This window comes from Equus quagga, chromosome 6 (assembly GCF_021613505.1).
Source record: "Equus quagga isolate Etosha38 chromosome 6, UCLA_HA_Equagga_1.0, whole genome shotgun sequence".
Classification (NCBI taxonomy): Eukaryota; Metazoa; Chordata; class Mammalia; order Perissodactyla; family Equidae; genus Equus; species Equus quagga.
The window spans coordinates 105,891,369-105,916,219 of NC_060272.1; the positions used below are offsets into that span (position 1 = coordinate 105,891,369).

At 35.0% G+C, this 24,851-nt stretch overlaps 1 protein-coding gene across 10 annotated transcripts in view; it reads right to left on the reverse strand.

Moving 5' to 3' along the window:
• Nucleotides 1-24,851, reverse strand: part of RFX3 (regulatory factor X3) — a 264,256-nt gene that overhangs the window by 62,438 nt on the left and 176,967 nt on the right. For 9 of the 10 annotated variants that reach the window (XM_046664488.1, XM_046664492.1, XM_046664490.1 and 6 more), the window contains 3 exons: nucleotides 17,431-17,505; nucleotides 8,660-8,841; nucleotides 5,199-5,318 (listed from right to left, as the gene is read on the reverse strand). In XM_046664488.1, the coding sequence (XP_046520444.1) occupies nucleotides 5,199-5,318; nucleotides 8,660-8,841; nucleotides 17,431-17,505 (377 nt within the window). The remainder of the gene's footprint in view (nucleotides 1-5,198; nucleotides 5,319-8,659; nucleotides 8,842-17,430; nucleotides 17,506-24,851) is intronic. The other variant, XM_046664491.1, reaches the window with a different exon arrangement.

Consider the following 24,851-nt stretch of genomic DNA (forward strand, 5'->3'; position numbering starts at 1 on the left):
GCCTATACTCAAGTCCCTATTTCCCTATTTTAAATATAGGGTTCTTTCCACTAGTCTATGAAACTTATATTAAGAAAGGTCTTTTAATGAGAAAGGTCCTTGGCCTCCCTCACTCCCTAGGAACAGGCATGCTTTCACATCTGTTTACAGCCAAAGCAAAAGCAGCCTTGCTGTACCATCTTTCCATGTGGCCTCTATCCCTCCCCTCAGTGCCACGAAGGGTCCTTCTTTCACAGGATCCAATTCCTGTGAAGAGACCACTCAAAGAGGCTAGAAGTGGCACATTTCCTCACTTATTTGGGACATAGTTACTAAAGTGTGACTTTTCCCTTTATTTCATATGCAAAAATTTTATTACATGTGTGTGTTCCTGTTGGGTTATCTTACCTCTTTAAGGGTGGAATTCTTATAAGAATAAAGACAAGAGGACTGGGTTCTAGTAGTCCTGGTTGCTATACGATCGTGCAGAAATTATCTACCCTTTACAGACTTCAGTTTTCTCATCAAGAGGATGAGCTGGACCAGTGATCTCTTCATTCCAGCTCTAACATTCTATGATTCTGTGATATCTCTTTCAGATGTGATGGGCATGTTCTATACGCAACTGTTGGTTGCATGTATCTGCACGTATTTTTTGAAAGAATGATAAACGCAATTTAATATTTTGAGAATGGCTACTGAGATCAAATATAGCCAAGAACATTGTCAAAAGCACCTGGCTCTATCACACCTCTTTTGCTACTAGGATTTGGAAGAATACCTAAAACATATGTGCCAACACTCTCTATGAGCTTCTTTTAAATATTAAAAATAAATTGCAGCAAACATTTTTCCTTAGTTTGTAGAGTTGAAAATTACTGATCTCTTGCGGTCAGCCCTGTGGTTGAGTGGTTAAGTTTGCGTGCTCTGCTGCGGGGGCCCAGGGTTTCGCTGGTTCAGATCCTGGGTGTGAACATCGCACTGCTCATCAGGCCATGCTGAGGTGGCGTCCCACATGCCACAACTAGAGGGACCCACAACAAAGAATATACAACTATGTACCAGGGGCTTTGGGGAGAAAAAGGAAAAATTTAAAAAATCTTTTAAAAAAAAGAAAATTACTGATCTCCTTTTTGCTGTATAACAACCTAATTTATTTACTGTCTAAAGTAGGGTAAGTAAATTAGTCCATGAGTGAATTTCCTTGACAACTGAAGATTATCTCATTTAAGTGTAGAAGTTATTTTCATATGAAAATATTTTCAACTATTACACATTGCTGTGCTTCCTTAACCTCTTCTTGATTACCTATAATGTCATCAATAAGCAAAATAGTTATTACACTGTGTCAGACTAGATTCTAATCACTAGAATGATCCTCAAAGGGCCTACTGAAGTGCCTAGGTCTATTTGTCCCTCCACTGAATGTGCACAGACTGCTGTGTTGAATAACCCAAAAGGAAACAGAAGACCCTTGTCTACTTGTATTTCCTCTTGCCAGCTGTTATATCTCATGATTGCCTGTGAATCAAGTGGGCTCTAATCTGCTCCTTTATTTTAGGTAAATGGCTTGAAGATGGCTTCATCTTTTCAATTAAACTAAACTACGGGCTCTGTGACATCTGTTTTTCAATCAGAAGCTGTTTCCATTTATTTCTAGACTCATGGCTATATTCCATATGGTGGTGGTGCTGGGAATATGATTTGTAGAGAAGTGGAAATTTCCTTTACTACCCTATCAAATCTTGAAATAAGATATCTTATGTAAAGGAGCTCTAAAAATGATAAAGCTATACAAAACAATAATCACTATTACCACTATAACTACATACTATGATTCGAAACTTATCAGAAAACTGCACAAATTGAGCTCCAAAACTTCACTTTCATTTGATAAAATAATCACAGCATATACTTGAATTTCCTTACCATAAGAACACATGAAATACATAAATTTATACTATGAAAGATGTGCACATACAGATGCACACAAGAAACCTTGAGGCATTTAAACAATTTGAATATTCTAAAATATTAAACACTAGTACCTGCTATAATATATTTTAAACCTTTCACATGTCCCTGTATTTTAACAAGAGAATGTCAGTCCCTTTTAATGTGAATTTTAATCTATTCAATAAAATCATTTGAGTTTTGGAATCATCTTATTTTATAAGCTATAAAACAAATGATACAATAAGTTCCTTCCCCACTATTTTCAACAAATTCTCTTAACCCTTCCACGCAGACTTAGGGAGAGAAACCCTTCCTCTCCTGTCCCAGTGTGTCTGCACATGGGGATAACTGGCTTCACTTAAGGCCTATCATGTTGCCATTTGACAGAATCCTTCAGAGAGACAACAAACCTCCATCTGTCCTGCTAATCCCAATGAGGGGTCTGTGAAGTTGATAACACTAACCCTGCAATCAGTTATCAAGACATCATTCCAAGAGCAAGAGCAACTGTCCATAATTCAAAACTTTTATAATTAAAAAAAAAAAACTTAAAGGGAGTTTCAGTACTTCTTTGGTTCTCTAACATTCCTATTTCATAAGAACGCAAATACTAAAGTCCGCACAATTTATTAATACTACTGAGAATTTTATGTCACTTTTTAAATACATCCATATTATATCTAATTCTAAAAGCAATTACTACTATAATGAGGCTGATGGATTTTCATGGCTCATTAATCTTTATAGCTCTGGAATCTGTTTCATAAGGAGACCTTTGTAAATCCTAGCTTTTGCTTACCTAACCTAGGGTTTTTATTAAAAATGTTCCTTGAAGGCTTCCATTTCCATGAAAACTTGCTAGGGTTCTTTGCAATTAAATCACAGGAAGAAGTAGACTTCAGCTGTCTTAGGTGCAATTTATCGTTTTTGTTCATATTTAAGTTTGAATATATGTTATTTTTGGATCAAACTTTTTTTCTCTGGATCTCACCATCATCTCCACCATGCAGTGCTGCTATGCATGAATGCAGAGACCACAGCAGAAAGTAAAAGCTGTAAGTGTTGCCACTAACAGGTGGAAAAAATAATCATAACCCAAAACAATAACGGTTTATCACAACTCACAAGAACTCTATTTCCAACCATATAAGGGACTGTCCTATGACTTATTTTAACATTTTTTTCAGAGCCCTTCTTAATATATTTCACTGACTCTACCTCAAAAAATAGAGATCAGTAATTTAAAAATTAAGACTGAGAATCGGTAAGTTAAAAATCTATAGGGCCAGCACAGTAGCACAGTGATTAAGTTTGAACACTCTGCTTTGGCAGCCGGGGGTTCACCAGTTCAGATTCTGGGCACAGACCCATGCACTGCTTATCAAACTATGCTGTGGCAGGCATCCCACATATAAAGTAGAGGAAGATGGGCACGGATGTTAGCTCAGGGCCAATCTTCCTCAGCAAAAAGAGGAGGATTGGCAGCAAATGTTAGCTCAGGCTAATCTTCCTCAAAAAAATAAAAAAAAAATTAAAAATCTAAAACCCTTAAGAAACTTTTATAAAATAGCCAATCTTGAACTGACTCTTTAGTCCGGAACACTCCCACTACAAATTACAACTGTGTTAAAAGCACTTAACAAGCGTCTTTACCTCTATTCTCCTCCCACTAAATACTTCTTGCCCAAAATAAAAAAGTCATCTTTCTAGAAAAAATCTGAAAGTTTCATTATTTGGCTTCAAAACCTTACAAAGCTTCAAAGCTATGTTCTGCACAAAGAACAAACTTATTAGCTTCATATACAACCAAATCCCTTAATCTATGATTCAAACTACTTTTAAAATCTCATCTCCCACTAAACTCCTCAAGCTTCCTCTCAATTCTCCTCCTGCAATACCAACCTCAACAAATCACAGAGCATTTACTAAAGACATCACAGACTTTACCCCTCAGTGCTTTGGTTTACATTATTCCCTCTGCCTGAATGTTCCTCTCTTTTTCTGATCCCTCTAAGTCCCTACTCAAACAGCACTTTCTCTATAGAACTTCCCAATCCTCCCTCTCCTCGAGTTTGCTGAAAATTCCTCTGTATTCAAATAGCTCCTTGATCAAGGCTTTATTTTAGCATTTCTCAGATTGGATTACTCAAAAAGAAAATTCCCATGTGCCTCCTCTCCTAATTTCTTAGCTCCTCAGAGGTAGGGGCCATGACTTATCTCTGCACACAGGGCCCAGCACATAGTAGAGACTCAATCAGTGACTGCTGAATAGATAGGTAAAGGACTACTGCATGCTACATTCTTTCTCCAGCAGTGACTTAGACCTAATGCCTCTGACTAAGCTAGGATGGATGTGGAGGAGATCTGGCCAAGGCGACTAATCACCCCAGATCACTGGATTAGGCAGACTGACGCAGATCATCTGACTACCTATGTGTAGGCCCCCCTTCTCCTACCTAATTCTGCATGCTCAGTTGAAAAGAGAAATTATAACTACTGTCATGGCTGAGCTATACGGGTAATGAGGGAGAGATTTTTTACTTTATTTACTCCAAACTGTGATATAAGTCATGTGAGACTAGAAGGCCCTTGGCTATGTAACAGTATTAGGGGCTTGTGCAAATCGTTTAACCTCTCTGGGACTTATCTGAAACACAGGGATATTAATGCTTTGATCATCACAAGGCTGCGGGGCCAGACTAGATGAGGTATTTTTCAATTCTACGATCTATGATTCTATTCATCTATTCATCCATCCATCCATCCATCCATCCATCCATCCATGAATGCTTGAGATCTCTTACAGCTCTAATATCTACAATTCTACATCTATGAAAGGTGGATTCAGAGAAAATTAAGAAGTCCCAAACATTCTGCAAGAATTTATACTGTGTTGAAAAGAGATGTACAGAACAGCAAGTAAGAAATTCATGAATACTGAAACAAGTTTCTCCAGTTGGTATTTGCTTGGGAGCTCCTTACATTTTGTGTTTAATTTCCTTGTCTGAATAGTTTGGGATGTCACATTTAACATTAAAAGGGTCAAATAGACTGACTGATAAGTAATTTTAAAAGATTTGGAAAGTAGACAGGATGAATGAAATTCTAAATCGAATTTGAGAACTGTCCACAGTAAAAGCATGCCAAAAAGAGTGACAATTCTTGCACACTTAGGTATTTATTATATTTGTTCAGAAAAATGGAGACCGAACATCTAAAGAAATACACAGCCTTGACACGTCAGTGATAATTCCAGAGTCTACCTTTGTTTCTGTTGCATGGGTTGTTGTCTCATAGCCATATACTGCATGTCTTCTTGCAGACGATTAAGAGGGGAATCTGGCTTGACACGAATCCCATAGTAATGGTACTTGGAGTTTCCTCTTCATAAAAGAATAATAAACATTAGAGACGCAAAAAGTCAGTCAAATCAATATTAATCATATAGGATGTCCATTTAACTTCACAATTGGAAAAATTAGCTAAAAGCAGCATATTAATGTTATATATTTATGATTTACCTGTTCTGGATGCTTGTATATTTTTATGGTGGCTACATTCTAAAGAATCAAAATAAGAAAAATCTTTCCTTATAAATTTTTATATAAATATTTGTCAAATAGCCCATTTATTCCATTTAAGTTATATTTTATTTTCAAATTTATATTTTAAGTTAGAAGAGGTAATGCTAAGAAAAAAATTCTGGCCAATAAAAATTCATTAACAGGATAAAGGGTTGCACACTAAATAGAAGTTTATTATAAAGTGGTTACATAGAAACAACAGGAAAAAGATCTTAATTCTACTGTCTTAGATAAGTTCTGCATTTTTCTAGTTCTATTACTGCAGAAATGATGAAGATAACTTCAATGATACAAGATGTTGTGGTGAAGTCTATTACTTAATATTTTGAAACCTAAAAAGAAGCAGGCATTTAATCTATTGATTTTAAAACATATCTTATTAGTTTCGGTTTTTATGGATTCATATCAGTTTTACAGGCTGAACAAGATGTGTCACAACAGACATGGGGAAATTTCTCTGTGAAAATGGCAAATTTCCACCTGGAATAAAATTGTCACAATTCCCCCAAGTTCATGAGAAAGACCATGTTTATTACTAGAAATGACAAAGTTTTGCTCTGAATGAAATTTGCAAATTTTTGCAAAAATAACATTTTAAATATGTAAATTTTTGCAAAGAGAAAAATACTAGTTTTTCACAAGTCTATATATATAGCAAGACAGTGCTCTTTCCAATTTTTTCTTTCATTTACAAAAAGAAATGCAAGGGGAGTGTGGATTAAATATTTTATATAAAAATAGAGCAGAATTTTACTCCCAAGATTAAAGAATATATATTAGATGGACCTCATATATCTGAAAAGACATTAAAATCTGATTATATAAATTATTGCCAGTTAAAAAAAATAAAGTAGGGCATCTGAATACCTATATTGTTCCAGCAAATTAAACTAGTATGAAAACTTAATGCCTATCAAGAAAGGCCTTCCATTTGCAGAGATTAGATCTTGTCTCCAAAATCCTCACTGCAGAAGAGAGCAAAAAAAAGAACAAAAATAAAAAACACCACCAACCCAATTAGGTTCTCCCGTAGGGAGCATAGATGGAGTGGGAAGCAGAAGACATTAACCAGGGGACTTGGCCGATGACAAAGCTACAGAGTAAAATGATTTCTCTCTGTGAGACCCCAAAATAGACAAAGGGTCTAGTTTCTTTTCAGCCTCCTACAAATCAGCATTTTGGTTGGGTTGGTGGGGAGATGGTTCTTTCTATTTCATTGGAGTTGCTCAGGAGAGATCAGCATGTCCCAGGTCTTCCTTGCTTTAACTTAATTTGGAAATGGGATCTAACAAAAGGTGTCTTTTGATTTGCCTTTGTTTAGAAAGATGGTGATTTTATTTACTTTTTACTTAGGTCCAAAAACTTGAGAAAACGTCTGGTTCTGGTTTGACTAAATTCACCAGATAATTTTATTAATGGAAAAATAACAGTTCTACATACAGTTTGATTAACAAAAAAAGTACCTGAGTTAGTCTGCCTCATGGTTTATACCAATTTTCTTTCTGTTCCTAGGTTAGGAGTGGACAGTGAATGCTAAAACAGTTTCCATGGTAGACAGAATCTTGGGTACCTCAACCACTACCATCGTCAGTGTTTCTATATTAGAGTTCTGCTATCTTCATAACACAGCATCTGTTTAAACTTTCCTCACAGGATTTCTTTTTGCCTTATTCTTCTAGGCTTTGCTTTCCATCCCTAACTGCAAACACTACATACAATTTTAAAAGGAACAGGAGACATAATTGTTATATGGTGAGACGGGGGAAAAAAAGAGCACCAGAAAGTAAAAGCTGCAATATTGCAATATGTACTTATAGAGTATGGATTCTACTCATTCACAAACCCAAACAACCCCAATTTTGTTCCCTTCTATTTTAAAGATGTGTTTCAAGGTTTGAATGGAGCCTCAAAATAGGATCCACTGAAATCCCTTTCAGCAACAAAAGAAGCACAACAATACAGCTATTAGAATGTTGAATAAAGCCCAGAGTTTCAAAATATTGGCACAGTATGCACAACTACTGAGCCATCAGCTAGGAGATAGTAGGTTAGGTCCCCAAATAATGATTTTCGTGGTTTTGGAAAAAAATACTAGAGAAACAAAAAGCGTTTTTTCAAGAGACTGAAAGCTAGTTCCTTTAGCCTGAATAGACACTCATATTCTCCAGTTTAAAATATACTATCTTTTGAAGTACAGGTAGAAGAAAATATATTTATGAAAGAACTGAACCTCCAGCAATCTGAAAGCTGTGCAATCAGAGGAAAGGCAACAGAAAGGAATGTCACACTTTGAATACATAAAACTGACACACTCTTTTTTTCAGTATAAATTTATAATGAAGTCAATTACTAAGGCTTTGTTTATTTTATTAAGAATATTAAAAACTCTTTACTAAAATACTATGAAGGGGTGACATAACTAACTAAAGGTATATCATCCAATGTTACAGAGTAGCATTTTTATTTTTATACTTTTTAATATAGATTTCTGTAAGATTTAGGGAATCAAAAACATCCATATCTTTCTGCCCAGCGACTTAAAACATTTGTTATGATAATTTTTAAAAAGCATTAAGAAGCAAAAATGGTGCTCCACAGTTCTAAGTATTAGTTTCATCATATTTTGATTAGTAAAAACATATCTATTTCCAAAGGAAGGAAACAGAGAAACTAAGGGTCTTCTTCACGTTACTGGCTTCCATGCAATGAAACTATATTATATTTTTACTTCCATACATGTATGGTTTCACAATGAACAGGTTAAAAAAGGCTAAAAAGATTGGGGCTGGCCAGGTGGCATAGTGGTTGAGTTCGTACACCCTGCTTCGGCCACCCAGGGTTTGCAGGTTCTGATCCCAAGTGTGGACCTAGCGCTGCTTGTCAAGCTGCGCTGTGGCAGAATCCCACGTAGAATAGAGGAAGACTGGCACAGATGTTAGCTCAGCGACAATCTTCCTCAAGCATAGTTTTCTATTCACTGAATAATGATCTTTCCTTTTCCAGAGGGATTTTATAAGCTGAGCTAATTCTGTACTGTTTATACGTTATTTGTAATCAAGTACTTTTGATCAAACAATATACTGAACTGCTCTAGTTTGAAAAAGAGAGATTAGTTTATGATCTTATTTTTTTGTACTAACCTAGTTCCCAATCTCCTGGTTCGTAGCCCCATAAAAATTGACCTTATTAGTTTTCCAAAAGAAGCAGCATTGACTGGGTCCAGTTTGTGTTCCTGACAGTGTCGTAGGTAGTGGTTGTAGAGAGTGCTTCTGGGAAGGCTCACTCCTTCTGCTGTCTCGTAATTATCCAACAGCCACTGGAGCTAGTATAAATAACACAGGGTAAGAACACAGAGAAATCATACAATTTACCACAATGTCTGCAAGACACTGCAAATACAATACACAGAAATACTTAGAAGATCTTCATGAAGCCTTGTGATGGGGTAAAACTGTTGAAATTCAAAGGCCGATATAATCTGACTTTGCAAAACTCTCAGAAATGTAAATAGCTGAATACCACTTATGATCCTAGACCATGTCCATTCCTGCAAACATTCAAGCATATGTAAAGACATACAAATTTTCCCTGTATTTATTGCTATTTCGGAGACAGACACTTCTCTGGGAAATTCAAATAATCCTATAACTGGTCATAAATATAATTTATAATTGCTACAGAATAAAACGTTACCAAGGCTGGCTGCATATCACACAGTAGGTCTTTAGCACTGGTTTGCTATAACACATGAACAGCAGGCTGCCTTGTATGAGTTTTATATTAAGCTTCCATTCATTTTTATAGAATTCTAATTTACTTATCTAATTTACTCACAAGATAATACAATAAATGGTATCTACTGGGACAAATTCTGCAAGCAGAAAGGAAAAAGTTCAGTCATTTCTTCCCCAGAAGGAAGAAAACTCACTAGACATTGGTAAAAAAAAAAAATTATGTGTAATGAAAAGGAATCATTTATACAATCATCTGTATTTTTATACCTCAAAGCTATGGGTTTTTTTTCATAATTTTGGAAGATACACTACAATGGAAGGCGGCAAAGCAATATTTTCTTAGTTTATAGTTCACATTTTAAAGTTTTATGCTGTCTCTGTGTGTATTTTTAAAAAAGGATCTTTAAAATATAGAACATAAAAGAAAATTTTAGAAAATCTAACCTAGGTTATATTATTGAATTTCAGCATTAGGAAATTAAATTATTAATTTGTTCACTTATTTATTTACAAAAAGAGAACTGAAATAGATTTAAATGACTTTCGTAAGGGCCCACAGTCTCAGTGCTTGGGTCTGGTTTCCAACACACATTTCCTGATTACTTGCATACCAGTTGTTATTTCCACAAAAGCAGCAAATATTTCACATTACTTGTCTCAACAAAATTTTCATGCCATATATAAGAGGTATCATAAAGAGTTGATATTTTATATCCAAATATCAATTCAAGTTAAATATAAGTTATGGAAGCCAATGAATTCCTTTACTGAGCATCAACTATGAGCCAGGCAATATGCTAGGCAGCCAATGATGTAAAAATGAATGTGCTCTCACCCCTGTCCTCTAGGAATTTACAATCCTATCCCAAAAATGATAATATGTATACTGAAATAAATTAAAGCATTTCTCCATTTTGCTTACATAGTTTAAGATTTGTGATCAATTTCAGAACCAGAACCTTCAGACTCTTAATAAGAAAATTCATTAAAAACATTTTCAGAATTAGTGCCTTTAACCATGACAAGTGAGTTTTCCAGAACCATTTTAATTTCAAATATTCCTACATGACGCTTATGTAATTAAACTTCTGTCATTAAACCCACACTGATGTTGGCTTAGAAAATATGGCCACCAAGCTTACAAGATAGAGCAGAGCATTTTTAAAAATAAAATTCATGTTCTGGTCAGGAAGACTTGAAGTTCTCTATGCACCACATATGCATATGAATCTGTACATCTAAACAGACCTACTGCCTCTGTATCATAAACAACTCTCCCCTATAAAAATTTTAAAAGATTACCCAAAATAAACATTCACGTTTATAAGGACAAAAAAATTACAGGTCAAAAAGAATTCTTTTGATATAAATCATCCATAACCTTACTGTCAGTAAACACGTTTCCTAGAGGTACTCACATATGATTTCTGAGTATTCTAAATGACACATAGAGTAAATTTACCTATACATATTCACTTAGCGTAAAAGAGATGAGGTAAATTGATGGGGAGACCAAGTTATTAAGGTTAAGAGCAGTATTCTGCCTACAACAGTGAACAGTGGGTCAGGAGGTCTCGTTAGTGTTTCTTTTAAAATTTTAAGACTTTGTTGATTATGAACGCAACTGAAGGAGACAACACATAAAATGTGGCAATACAAACCTGCCGCACATCTCTCATCCACGAGCCTCAGTAAGATGACTGGGATCTGAGAGCACTGATTCCTCAAGTGAATGGTGTAAGACAGCTCTAGCGAACCACATTGCACGATTGGGTCTTGTTCTATGTACATATACTAGAGAGGGCCTTCTGCTGGTATTCTTAACATATTAAGAATACAGAAATATAGAATATAAAAATATACAAAGGAATATTCTTTGAAGAATTCAGTTCCGTGAGATCAAGGAATACACAGAAAACACTAAGGAAAAAAATTCCCAGGAAGGCAAACAGAAAAACTGTAAATATTTTTTGAAAAACAGCAATAGTTTGCAACTGAACTAATGAAGCATCCATGGAACGCACAATACGTGTAAGTTAAAAACACTAAAGGTATGTTTGTACGTATATCTATGTATCTTCATAAAAAAATGTATATTGTCAAGGCCAAAATAGTATGTTTTCTTAAAAAAAATCAATAAAAAATCAAATATTTCTTTTGGTAATGAACAGAACATATCTCGATATAGGAAATGTGAATTTAAGAGACACTCTTTTTTCAGAAACAGAAAATAATCAATTTCATAACATGAACTTTATAACCAAAAGTATACCAATAATAAAAATAGATCTGATGTAAAATACTTTTAATAGGCTATTAAGCAAATAAAAATAATGTTTAATTAACCAGATACACATGGAAAATTTCTGTAAATTGCCTTAGCTATTTACTAATCTTCTTGCTATATTTAATTACTTAACGTCTAAAAATACTTTCTCTAAAAATGAGAGTTTACTAATTTCTCATAATCAAATAAATTGTCTTGTAGATAAAAAATTTTATAAAAGAATTTGAAAAGGCAAATCCAATAATAAAATATTTGAAAGAAAACTTCACAGACATAATGAAATAATTACAGAAAAAATTCACTTAAAATACTCAGACGCCTAAATGATTTACTCAAGCCGCAAATGAGTAAGTTAGAGAAACTGAAGCTTTTACTGGATTGGTTATGTGGTCCTCAGAAATGGCTAAGCAAGTCACATAATCTGGAGTGATTGCTTTGCAAATTGTTCTTATTATATAGTTTTACATTCTTAAAGATTCTTCTTCCTTTCAAACCAGTTATTAAAAACCTGAGTTTATTTGTAATATATATGTGTGTGATACATTTGTGAACAAATATATAAAATAACCATTAGTTGGTTGGAAAAATTCCACAAGAGTGGGTATTCTGGTGATCATAACTTGAACAGTAGCAAGGCTACATTTTGCTTCCTGGCCTTTGCTTGCTGGAAGGGGAACTTGCCAGAAGCCTGCAGATCACTTTGGAAGAGCAGAGGAGGTCAAGCGGAGATAAAAGCCCTGAAAGATGGAGGTGGCTCTGCTGCAGCCATGGCTGTTCCTGCCAGGAAGCCGGCCAACAAGTGCACCGCCCAGGAGTGGTGCTCTTGGAAACTCATGTACAAGTGCAAATTGATTAAGACCTATCAGATAAGACTTTGAGATTCGGCTGGGGATAAATAATGCCAGTAGTTATCCTTTAAGTTTTGACACAGTGACGAAATTGTAAATCAGACATTTGAGTCTAAAACATAGTATAAGAAACGATTAATTTTATTGTAAGAGAAACTTGGCAGTTAAGCGTAACCTAAAGGCGTACACTCCATGCGCTGCCCAAGGGAAGTTAACGCCTGTTATAAGATACACTGTTTGCTTGGGTTTTGCCTTTATTAAAATTTGGACACTAGAATTCAATACCCTTAACATTTAGTAATTTAGAAATAAACTATTACTATTTCTTTTATCTTTTAGAAAATGTCTTATAAAATATTTGTTTACATTTACGATTTTCAAAGCCCATAAAATACCATAGGAACTTTTAACATTTATATTTAAAACCTGATTATTCTACTAATGAACTAACATAAACTCACATAAGGGTGGAAACCAAGATAATTGCATCTTTCAACCTTTTCATTTAATCTATATTAATCAGGGTAGATTAAGGAAGATGAACAGTTCCTATTTTTCCCAAAGGAAACACTGATTGACAAATAAAAAAAAATACATATTGTACTCCCCAATTAACATCCAAATATAACATTTGGCATTTTTTTCCAGATGGGTTATTATCCATTAGGATTCATTTTAAGTTCAGTTCACTGATGATATGCATTTTGACAGGTCTTATTTCTGTCATAACTTATATTTATAATATAGCAAAGTCAAGGGAGAGTGGGTATAAAACAAGGTTTTGCTTTGAGCTGAACATATCTCAGTAGCTAAAACCAGTAAAAATCATGAAACAATTATTCGCTAGGTTGTAAAAAGCATATAAAATAAATGCCTAAAGCTTTTTATATACTTTAAATGGAGTTTTAAAAAATGTACAAGCTTAAGAACATTATGTGGAAAATTGGGAACAATTAATTTAAAAACATTGCTGCATTCAAACTTACAATCTAAAAAATCTTAAATTAGATACAATATAACCATTAAATGTCAATTTATGTTAATTACAACTGAAAAGAAGCGTAAAATAAACTTAAGTCTGCAATGAAGAGAATTAAGATATTCTAATTTGATTTAGGCAGACTATATATCATTCACCCACAGCATCTTCACATACAAAAAATTTAGAAATAAAAATATTTAAATAAAAATTGTTATACTTACTAACAGACTGAATTCTATAAAGCTAAATCAAAATTATCATTCTAAAATACAAGGAGATAAATGATGTCACGGTTGTCTATAATTTCTTTAAAGGCTTAAATTGTTTGGGGAAAAAAAGGTGACTGCTCTTAAAGTGAAGGTTGCGCATGGGGAAATGACAGAGTGACCATATATTCTTTCATTCAAATGGTATGCAGGGAGAAGACCACTCTCTACCAACGATGTTCACACATACACCTACTGAAGCATACTTGCTAACAAAACCATGCATGTTTGAGTCACAAATAAATGCACACATGATTGGCAAAGGTACTTAGAATACTGAAGGTAAAATAGGGTCTGTTCCCTTCTATTACTTGTTTATTATGTTCACTCATTTAGTAAATATTTAGTAAGTATCTGCTATGTACCAGGCACTGTTCTAGGCACTAGAAATGCATCAGTGGACAAAACATATAAAATCCTTACTCCCTTGGAACTTTCACTTGTCAATAAATACTTACTATCTGCCTATGCAATGCTACTACTGAAATATTTGACATTACATTAATATAGTTAAAAGAATAAAACATGGCATTCATTGTAACTTTGCTCAGTCACAGATGGAGCTCTATGTAGGGTATGAAACAGACAAGTTATACATAGACAAGTTATAAACTGAAACACATATATTTCAATCTGGATGATAATAGCACGATAATGATAAAAATAGAGCAGCAGTACTAAATACCTCAAGAATATGCTGAAAAAGGGATACGAAATTTAATACCCTACTCCATCTTTTCATGTGTAGAAAGAAAGGCGAAAAACAAAGCAATCAAGCTACATCCTAATCAGAGAGGATTATTTATTTGGTTTGACCGTAACAAGAATTTTCTGAACTACTGTGAATAATCAAATCTACAAAGAGAAAATAGGAAATCTGTCTATTCCATTTTCCAAAATAGAATGACAACAGACTTTCAGTTCAAAAATCATAATTAAGATCTCTCTTTAGAAACTAGTAAATACGAGACACAAATTATTGATAATTTCTCCTAATTTTTTGCTTAATGAAATTGATGCTTTGTAGAAACTGGTAAGTCAGGGAATTATTATCATAAAGTTGAATTCATGCCTACTTCAAAGAACCCCATAAACCTCAGGTAATTCTATATTACATCCTATATAGGGAGGGATAAAGGTAGCATAGTTTATTGACACTTAAAATATTAACAACTTTTTTTTAAAACTTCTCCACTAAAATTTTTCTACACAAGTGAAAATCATCAACGGAATTTAAAATACCCTTAGCAGGTGGTTATCAACTAGAAAGCGTGCAGTAGCTTATTCCAGTTGTTGGAATAAATCTAACAAAAATTAGGAGCACTGCTAACTTTCCAGGGACAGAAAGACAACAGGATCTCCTTTTGTGTTCAGGGAGAAACGAAACCTGACTGGTCAGCAGAAAATCCTTTCTTCACTGTTTACCTACCATCTGTAGAATCATTTGTATTTCTAAAGACTTGACTATAAATGTGCTTTCAAATGAATTTAACTGTACTTCAGAGGTGTAATAAAAAGGAATCAGGACATCCAGAGAAAGATTATCACTGCATTAGCAACATTTACGCCCACTCTTTCTAGATACTGAGATGCCTCTGGCAGTTGTAAACAGCATGGAAGAGCTGCTATTCTGTGTAATAAAACATAGGAAACCATGGAGTAATGAACACTTATCTGTTGTTTATGCAGCTTAATTCACACATTCATTAACATTAAATATTATTTCATGAATTCTACAAGAGAATAGTAATTTCAAAAAAATCCCAACGTATTTGAAAAGTTTCAAACAAATCAACAAATAAAAGTATACCAAAAACATTTTCTTACACCTATACTATTGTTCATGAAAGTACTAAATTAAGATAGGTAATTCAAGTTAAAATTAAATATATCACATATTTTACTAAACTACATATGGCAAATGAAGATGAAATGTAAATTGAATATCAAAGCACAACTTCTTACAAGTCTGAAAGTTCAAAAAAGTTAACTGGAAACTTCAGGGGTTTTTTTCTTTTTCTTACGTCCCTACACTTTTTTGCCTAAAAATAAACAACATTTTCACTTGCCATTTTCAAAACACAAACACCAGTTAGTAATCACTCCTCTGCAAACATAAACCCTAACAGTTTACCGTAAATCAGCCTTTTCACACAACCACAGACTCATGCTACCACAGCAGGGATGCACTTCTGAAACATACGAAAGAGTGACATAGTGCATACAAATTTTCAGAAAGGGGGAAAAAATAAGATTCCTCAAACTGTTTCGAAAAGAAGGGCCAAAATATATATTATTTTAAAGTTTATAATCTATAATTTTCACCAAAATTGCAGGCATTCTCTAGTTGGTTAACCTGTTTTTATTTGCCATGATACTTCTCCTTGAAAATAAAAACAAGACAAAAAGAACATAAGGAAGTGTTTAGTGTTATGTTGGAATATAATTTTTTTTTTCCTGAGGAAGATTAGCCCTGAGCTAACATCTGCCAATCCTCCTCTTTTTGCTGAGGAAGACTGGCCCTGAGCTAACATCTGTGCCCATCTTCCTCTACTTTATATGTGGGACGCCTACCACAGCATGGCTTGCCACACAGTGCCATGTCTGCATCCGGGATCCGAACCGGTGAACCCCGGGCTGCCAAGAAGCGGAACATGTGAACTTAACTGTTGTGCCACTGGGCCAGCCTCGGAAAATAAAATTTAAATGTTTGAAAATTCAGATACTTAAAAAGCATAGTGAAGACATTTTCTATGAGCTAAAGGTTATAGGTTTACTAAAAAATAATATTTCATTTCATTTAAGTGATCCAATTTTGGACTTTTCAGTCACAAAATATGGGGAAGAATTTAAAAATTGATAATAATTTATCTCTAAATTTAAGAACATATTGTGAGCTGGGAGGGAAAACTAATTCTTACTACATTGTCATGGATATTAATTTAGCAGAAGATCTATCCAGAACAGATTTAAGTCATAGGTCTATTTATTTTTTCCCATATATTCAGAAATCATGGTAACAAAATAATTTTTAATCAGCATTTTCATTGGTTTCCCAAAATTTGAACATTTAATGAAAATGTTTATAGTTTAACAAAACTGCCATCACTCTTCTTACACTTACCAGTATGATAGTGATGCTGCATGAGGTAACATTTAAAAGCTTCAAGAAATAGAAACAGTAATCCTCCTTTATCTCAATTATTTGTAATTTATGGCTTGTCTAGAGCCTCACTTCTTCTTTTGGCCCAGTTTTATTTTTCTTCAGGTCTTAGGGCCTGAGCTCATCTAGGTAGCTGTTTCATGCCCATCTTATACAGTCTTAGTGACAAATAAATCATTTTCAGACAGGTTTGGCATTAATAATCTTTTTTCCACTTAAAGAATATTACTGGTCATACAAGTAGACACGGCTATCTGTCTGTCTCAGACACAGAGATGCAGATCACAAACATCTGCTTCACAGTATATAAATATCAAACTAGAAAATTTTAAATATTTCAAATCTCCATAATTACTTTTTACAAATAAATGGCAGCTTGATATTAACTTGGAAATGTTATATCTGTACCAAAACAGTACAAAAACCTAGTAAAGTAGTATATTGGGGGTTTTATTTTTCAGACATTCCACTGTTCAAAATAGCCATTCAGTGATACAGAGATTATAAGGGGCTGAGAAAGGAAGGTTAAGAAGCAAAATAAATAAGTAAATAAATAAAACAAGCATTTAGAAGCAAGCAACACATGCAGAACAAGCAAGAGATTAGTTTACATGAAGAAGAGGCAACTTACATGGCTGTTGAGAAGAGAGCTTCTGTGAGTGGACAGACCGTCAGACTTTTGCAGCGTCTCAATCGCCATTTCAATCTGATAATAGATGTCATTAAAAAAAGGGCTCAAGACAAGATAGTAATAAAAGGCTCACCAGAGAATTTTTGATAGATTCTTTAAAGTTCAATTTCTTCTTCAATGGTGGCTAATGAATAGCTCTCACTAAATGTGTATTTCCCCCACCCTCCCCCCACTCCCGGAAAATAAAATAAAAATATGCACACTAATAATAAGCCCAATCACAAAAGTCAACCTTTTTGAACATTCTGTAATTATAATCAGAATGGAGACTCGAGGAGCAGGAACCCCAGTGGATTTTTCTGGGTATGAGAAAACATTCTTGACTTTCATAGTTCAAGATGTGGGAATGGAAATCACTCTCTAAATAGTCTCCCACCTAAAGAGTATTTAATATTTGTTCTATTCTGTCATGAAAGGAAAATCATACTGCAGATTTTGTGTTTAACACGCATTAGTATTTTAATGCAAATGTGCAAAGACACCTTCATTAATGTTCAAAAGCTACTAAATCTATCCATCCCTCTCTTAACCTTGTATAAAAATTTAGAAGTGGAGGGTCATTACTACGAATAAACATTAAGATGTAATCATGGTCCCTACATTATATTTTAGGATGTGGTGGTGAGGCAGAGCTATGAGAAATGACAGCAGAAATGGAATGTAGAAGAGAAAATAATCCAGAGTCAACAAAGAAAGGGGACAGCCACAGGAACAGTTTTATTCCATGTAATCTCAGCACACCATGAGCAATCATAACACCTTAATTAAGTAGTAGGTGCCAATAATAAATGTGATTCACTCTTGACAACCTCATATTTAAAGACACCTATCTCTCAGCTCCTAGCACTATAGCACGTACTATAAAATCAGGTTCTGAACATCGTGCATTTGGTTACCGTAATATATTAACGATATTAACTAAAATTAAATAAAAAATCAAAGTCTGTAAGAGAGAAAATCGATTTCATTATTTTTATTTGTACCGTCTGATCAAATCAACAATTCAGTATAAGCAGTAATAAAAAATACTTAATGCTTTCAAATGTAGTCAACTTACTTATACTTTATGTTGACTATGGAAATTAATGATGCCTTGAAATTTTAACATACTACCTCCCTCCACCAAAAAAAACAAAAGAAAAGATGGATGGCAATATCCACAGCAAAGTTTTCTTTTTGTATCAAGTTTCCAATTTCTTTATGGAAGAATACTTTATATATAGAATGTTTAATCTCAGTTATACCAACATTAAACCTAATTTTCTTCTAAACAACTTGGGAACTAATAGCTTTAATTTTATTTTATATTACTTCCCAAGTTACTGGCTCTTCTTCTCTAGAGTTAATAAAATGTAATACTAAGAAGAATGTTAGGTTAGAAATTATGGAAAAAACATTCTTAAAGTAGATACTAAAATAATTCATAAGATGATATACAATTTATTCTATTGTTAAATTTTTTTAGATCACAAAATTAAGTAAACTGGCTTCTAAAACATTCCCTCTGCCAGATGGAACGTTAATGTAGTTTACCATTACACTTGAAAATAAACTGAAGAAAGTGATATCATACAAGCAAGAAAAGACACATTACAGAAGGAGTAATACAAATGTAATGAGTCACAAACATTTTACCAAAATGTTAATGTGAAAAACTCTAAAGGACCTCAGTATTCATATCTGAAAAGGGCATCAATAAGTGCTCTTGTTTTTCAAGAAGAAAATATATCAAAAAACAGCTGCAAAGTCTTATCCTCCTGTGACTTTAAATCACTTCTAGGAAGAATTTGCTCACCACTCTAATTTGCTAAAATACCTACATTTTCTTTAAAGTTTGAGTGTGGAAAATCTGAAGTTAGATTTCAGTCCACTAAATAAAAATAAAATGATCTGTATTTTGTGATTTTATAGGTTTAGATGGAAGTTAAAAATTATCTGAAATATATTAGCTGAGGAACACTGAGGGAGAAATCCATGTCTGGGTTTGTTTGTTAATCAGCAATTTTAATTTCCTTATGACTAAAGGATTCATGGTTGTTGTCTTTTACAATTAAAAAGTGGACATAGTGGTGGTCCCATGGCATAGAGGTTAAGTTCACACTCTACTTCAGTGGCCTGGGGTTTGTGGCTTAGGGTCCCGGGCGTGGACCTAGCACCACTTGTCAAGCCACGCTGTAGCAGCACCCCACATAAAATAGAGGATGATTGGCATAGATGTTAGCTCAGCAACAATCTTCCTCAAGCAAAAAGAGGAAGATTGGCAACAGATGTTAGCTTAGGGCCAATCTTCCCCACATATACCCAAAAATAATTAAAAAATCATAAATCAAAAGAAAAAAAGCGGTCATGGTAAGTAAACATTTTCCATTTCTTCCTTAAACTAATTAAGCTTTAGACTATGAGTGTATCTTAGCTTATTTTTTGGAAAAACCCATTCTCTGAACTAAGGTACGGCACTGAGCTGTCTCTCTCAGTAAATAATCACCCCAGGGCTGAGTCACCAATGGTGTACGTATCCTCCCCATGATTATCTAATGCTAGGATACGTGGTGCTTGGGAGTTTAGACTGATTCATGATGATGCTGGACTACTGCCTCATAATAGCATAAGAAGTTACGGTAACTCCTCTGACATCAAATGGTGGGGTGCTCCATTTGAGATGAGATGTTCAGGCTTACAGAGCATTAAGTGAGATTGGAGTGGGTGATACTTACAAATTCCGTATGTGCAAGAATAGGTAAGAAACTGATATGCATTCCAGCCACTATGGGCACATGACTTCTTAAGGAAAATTAGCCTTTTCTGGAAGATGAAAGAATATCCTTAGCAAAATACTTGGGATGATTTAAAACCTTCCAGATTTACCAGTTAAACCAGGATTCCCATGAGAGAATGGGAATCTACTCTGAGGGTAGTTATCAGTTAAAGATAGGAACCCTTGGTCCACTGCTACTGCAGAAACATTTTCAGAACCTGGAGAAGAGCATTTTGCACTGTGTTTAGACAGGCAACTCAAATGTTGGAGGAGTGGCAGGCTTCTAGGGCAGAAAAGTGATAAAGATCAATGAAAAGTTTTCCAGCCTTAGGAATTATATTTGGTCTCAAAGCCTCAGATGCTACCCTGACAGAGTACGTGGCAAAGTCTGAAGAGTCAAAGCTCAGGTAATGTAGAGAACTGCCTACATTCACATGTCAGATTTCCTTCTGACCACGCATTAGCAGGAAGTTGAACAGCCCTCTTTGTAGCATGCCGAATGACAAGATGCTATGGAGCCCAATTTGAAAAATCAGACCTGGCTGAAGCAGCTTGCTGAGAGAGTAGTTCACTACTCTAGAAATTCAGACTTCATCTGAGAGTGCGGGGACGCCCATGAGTTTTGCTGCGAGTGAGGCTTAACTTGGATGAAGAAAGAGAAGAAGGTAACACCAGTTGCTATGGAAAAATAATGTCTGGGATCATGTCACCAGTTAGGAATTGGAGAATTAAAGTAAATACAGGTGTGACTCAACTCCTCAACCAAAGGTTGAATTCTCAAAAGACAGAATCCCAGGGATGGTATAAGTGGGTTTCCCTCATTTGGGCAAAAGGATCTCCACACGAAGTCCGGAGTGCTAGCAGGAGACTACGCCAATTACTTTGCTTCTGGTAGAGAAAGTGTCATGTTCACAAATGTGATAAAAATATGACCACACGGCAATAAGCAGACCTTCATTCTTGTGCGGTAGATTCAAAAAAAAAAAGCACGGGCCCTGAAAGGCAGAAGAAACTCCTATTTGTTTTGAGTATAGCAAATACGCACATCTGTGCAGACTGCACCAGTGAAGGAAATCTTTCCTGATTTCTCAGGAATTAGGATCAGAAATTCAGAAGAGGCCAGGGAGATGTTATATTTCATATCTAGGAGAAAAAACATAATCAAGCTCAGTGGAGCTCCAACAAAGATAGTGCAAACCCTCTAGGAAGGACCTGAAGGGGAGAGGGCGCTTACTACCTGATGGGGAACAGATACACAGTATGACAAACATGTGGCCTAAAACTCAGGCTGCAAACTCTTTTGCAGTCACTAAAATGCTAATGCTGCCTTGCTGTAATCAAACACAGATGGAGAGTCTCCAAGCACCCAGGGTCCCCCTGAGGTTTGTGCGATACGCAACCAAGAATCAGTGTCCCAAAAAGGACTTCAGAGAAAAGTCCCACTCAAGCCCTTAGGAAAAGAGGACGGCAGAGGGGAGAGAAGGGATTGTATGATGTCTGGATGTCCAAGAAATGTTGCGTTTGTATTCTCTTTTCCCAAGCTCAAAGAAGGGTTCAACACTGTACTCATTCTAGGGTAGGCAAATACTTTCAAAGAGAAAAAAGTAATAAGAAAAACGCCAACTTCCCCATTATTTGTAATTCCCCATTGTTATTCATAATTGGTATTTATAGTTTGGCACTGCCTCCTAAGGAAGGAGAATTCATAGGATGGCCCTTTGTTTGCAGAGTTGCTGCCAGGCTTAAGTGCTCTGCTGAAGGGGTGAGAGATTTAGAGGAGACTAGGATCTGAGAAGACTGGAGCTGAATGCTCACTGGGAGAACAAACGCACAGACCAGGGACAACAAGATGGTGCAAAGAGGCTCTGAGTGACTGTGCTCTGCAGTGTCATGCTAAACCTTCAGCTCTTTCTCCTACAAAATCTTCAGTAAAATCTATGCCACCCACAGATACTCCAGACACAAGAAATCAAGACTGGCTGGAGCACAGGGTTCATTTAGGGGCAGTTGATAAATATCAAAAAGGTAAACCTCAGCTGGAAGTGCAGGGCAATGTGAAGAAGAGCTGTCTTTTACATGAGTTACATGGGGCAAATAAGAGGCTCCCCTGGACATGTGATTTATATATACATTTATGTACATCTATTCAATGGCCCAAATAGGATATCATGTATGTGGACAATCAGGACTTTCTCTTAATGTAAATATCGACCAATCATTTCATTACATGCTAATAAGACAAAAGGAAAAAGAACAATTATATCATCTTATTCATTCTTTATAGGTCAAGGCATATTCACTTGACTATGAAATGGCTTTTTAATCTTTCTTAAAGACTAAAGGTCAAGACTGATATATTCCACTACCACTTTAATTAAAATTGGTCTCATGGTAGAAACTGTCTCCTCCCCAGAACTGTTAAAGAAAGTGATTTAAAAATAGAATACTATAATGCTTTATGATTTATAAAGCCTTTTTACATTAATTCTCATTTGATCTTCACAGCAACTTTGTGAAACAGGAAAGGCAAGCAATATTATCTCCTTTTCACAGATTAGAAAATTGAGGCTCTCTGGGATTGAGGGATTTTCTTGAGATTACACAGGAATTAACTATGAGATAGGAATCCAAGATTTATCACTCTAAGTTCAACATCATTTCCATTTGATACAAATATAAGATGAATATAAATCAAGTGGAAATTTCTCAAATTGTTTTAATGCAACTATCTTCTGAGGAGCAGCTTGTAAAATTAAAATTTGTTAAATGATTTATTGTTAACAAAAGATTTACTTTCTAATAAGAACGGGTTTAAATATGAGTGATAAGCATTACTTGAAAATGATTTAAAGGTGTTCAAGTTACAAGGCAACAAAAAGTTTTGAATGGAAAGTTAAATTTTACTCATCACAAAAATAGTTATCCTTAATGTATGATGACTGCATTTCTTGTTAATACAAGTTACTCTGTCAACCTTACCAGTTAACACTTTCTTAGAGAAACAGCATTTTAAAATATTTATTCGTCTATTTATTTATTGAGAAACAACATTTTTGTTTCCCTGTGAAAGAATAGTAAATTCTTAGAGAAACCCAATGAACAGAATATACTTAAGACTGGAAATTTCCTTTTGGGTAATTTCTCGAACTCTAAGACTTCACAATTTGTTTGCATTTGAGATCAAGTAAGACAGAAATATTTCTACTTGGTGGCTTTTGTTCAGAAAAGCTATCTGTGATTGCTGACCTGAGCCTGTAGCCACTGCCCATATACCTGTTAGAAATGACAGCCTCTTGGTTTACATGTGTGTGGAAGGGTACTTCCTACAGTAAGCACTTCACCAGGAACATCACAGGAAAGTACACTCTCACTGTGCATTTAATCTACATAATCGCTATAACAGAGGTTTTTGTCAAAGTGTAGTCCTGATCACTTGTTAGGATCACCTGGGCACTTGCTAGAAATGCAAAACAACAAGAAAAAATAATGGAGATTCATACCCAGATCTCTCATCTATGTATTGCTAATGCTTTGATCTCTACAATTTGCCCAAAGCAGTGATTTTCAGAATGTAAGGTGCAACCCATTCATGGGTTACGAGATCAATTGTGCGGGCCCTGACCAGCACAGTAAAAAAATTAAAGAAATCAAATACAGTAGAAAATAATCAGATGTCCTTGCACACACTGGATAAACATTGTTTCATGGAACGTTGATTTCAGTCATCCGTATATGCATATACACAGTCATATGTGTGCATATACAGATGTATACTCATGAATGTATGTATGTATGTATCTATATGAGCAATTGGATCACAATGTAAAGGCATTTCTCATTGTAGATTGTGGCCTCAAAGCTTTCAATCCTCTGCACTAAGCAGTGACATCAGTTCCCTTCTAGTCATTGGATCCCTTCTTCCAAGGATCCACAGGTGACTCTTCAGCCCAGGAGCCCAGGGAACACAGAAAGAAACACTCCCACTGAAGCTACGACTCTGAATATGATACTGCTGTTTAAGTTGTATATTCAAGTGATAATGGAAATCAACACATAAATATGTGAGAGATTCAGGACAGGTTGTTCTTTTAACTCTTAAAAAAAATTTAAAATGCCCAGAAAACACATCCAGCCAGCTTTCCTTTTTATCTCCTCTTGAACTAGAAAGTAGCTAAAGATGGAATTTTAATCTTACACACTAAATATTTACAGCAAAGAAGTTTTAGGTCTTGCAAATGTTTAACTATAGGAAATCTTTTTTATTCATTGATAATCTTACAATATCTAGAGAAAAATGTAAAATTATTACGCTTTCAACCTGAAGTTTTGGCAATTTTGTACCACCTGAAGCTATTCTTAAGTATTTATGCGAAAAAACATTTGGCTAAGAAACTTGCATAAACTGAATGTGTTCTGAGAACACTTGGTTTAAGCTGGTGGAATGAAACCAAGACTGTTGTTTCGGACTTCCCCTGATCATTCTGTAGAGCCCACATCCCTCCACCCTCGTCAGGACTCTACGAGGCTGGCATTACCAGTTCGTGACAATAAAACTAGTTTCTGAGACATCAGCTGCATCAGCACTCAGGGCTAGAAGTACCCTTCA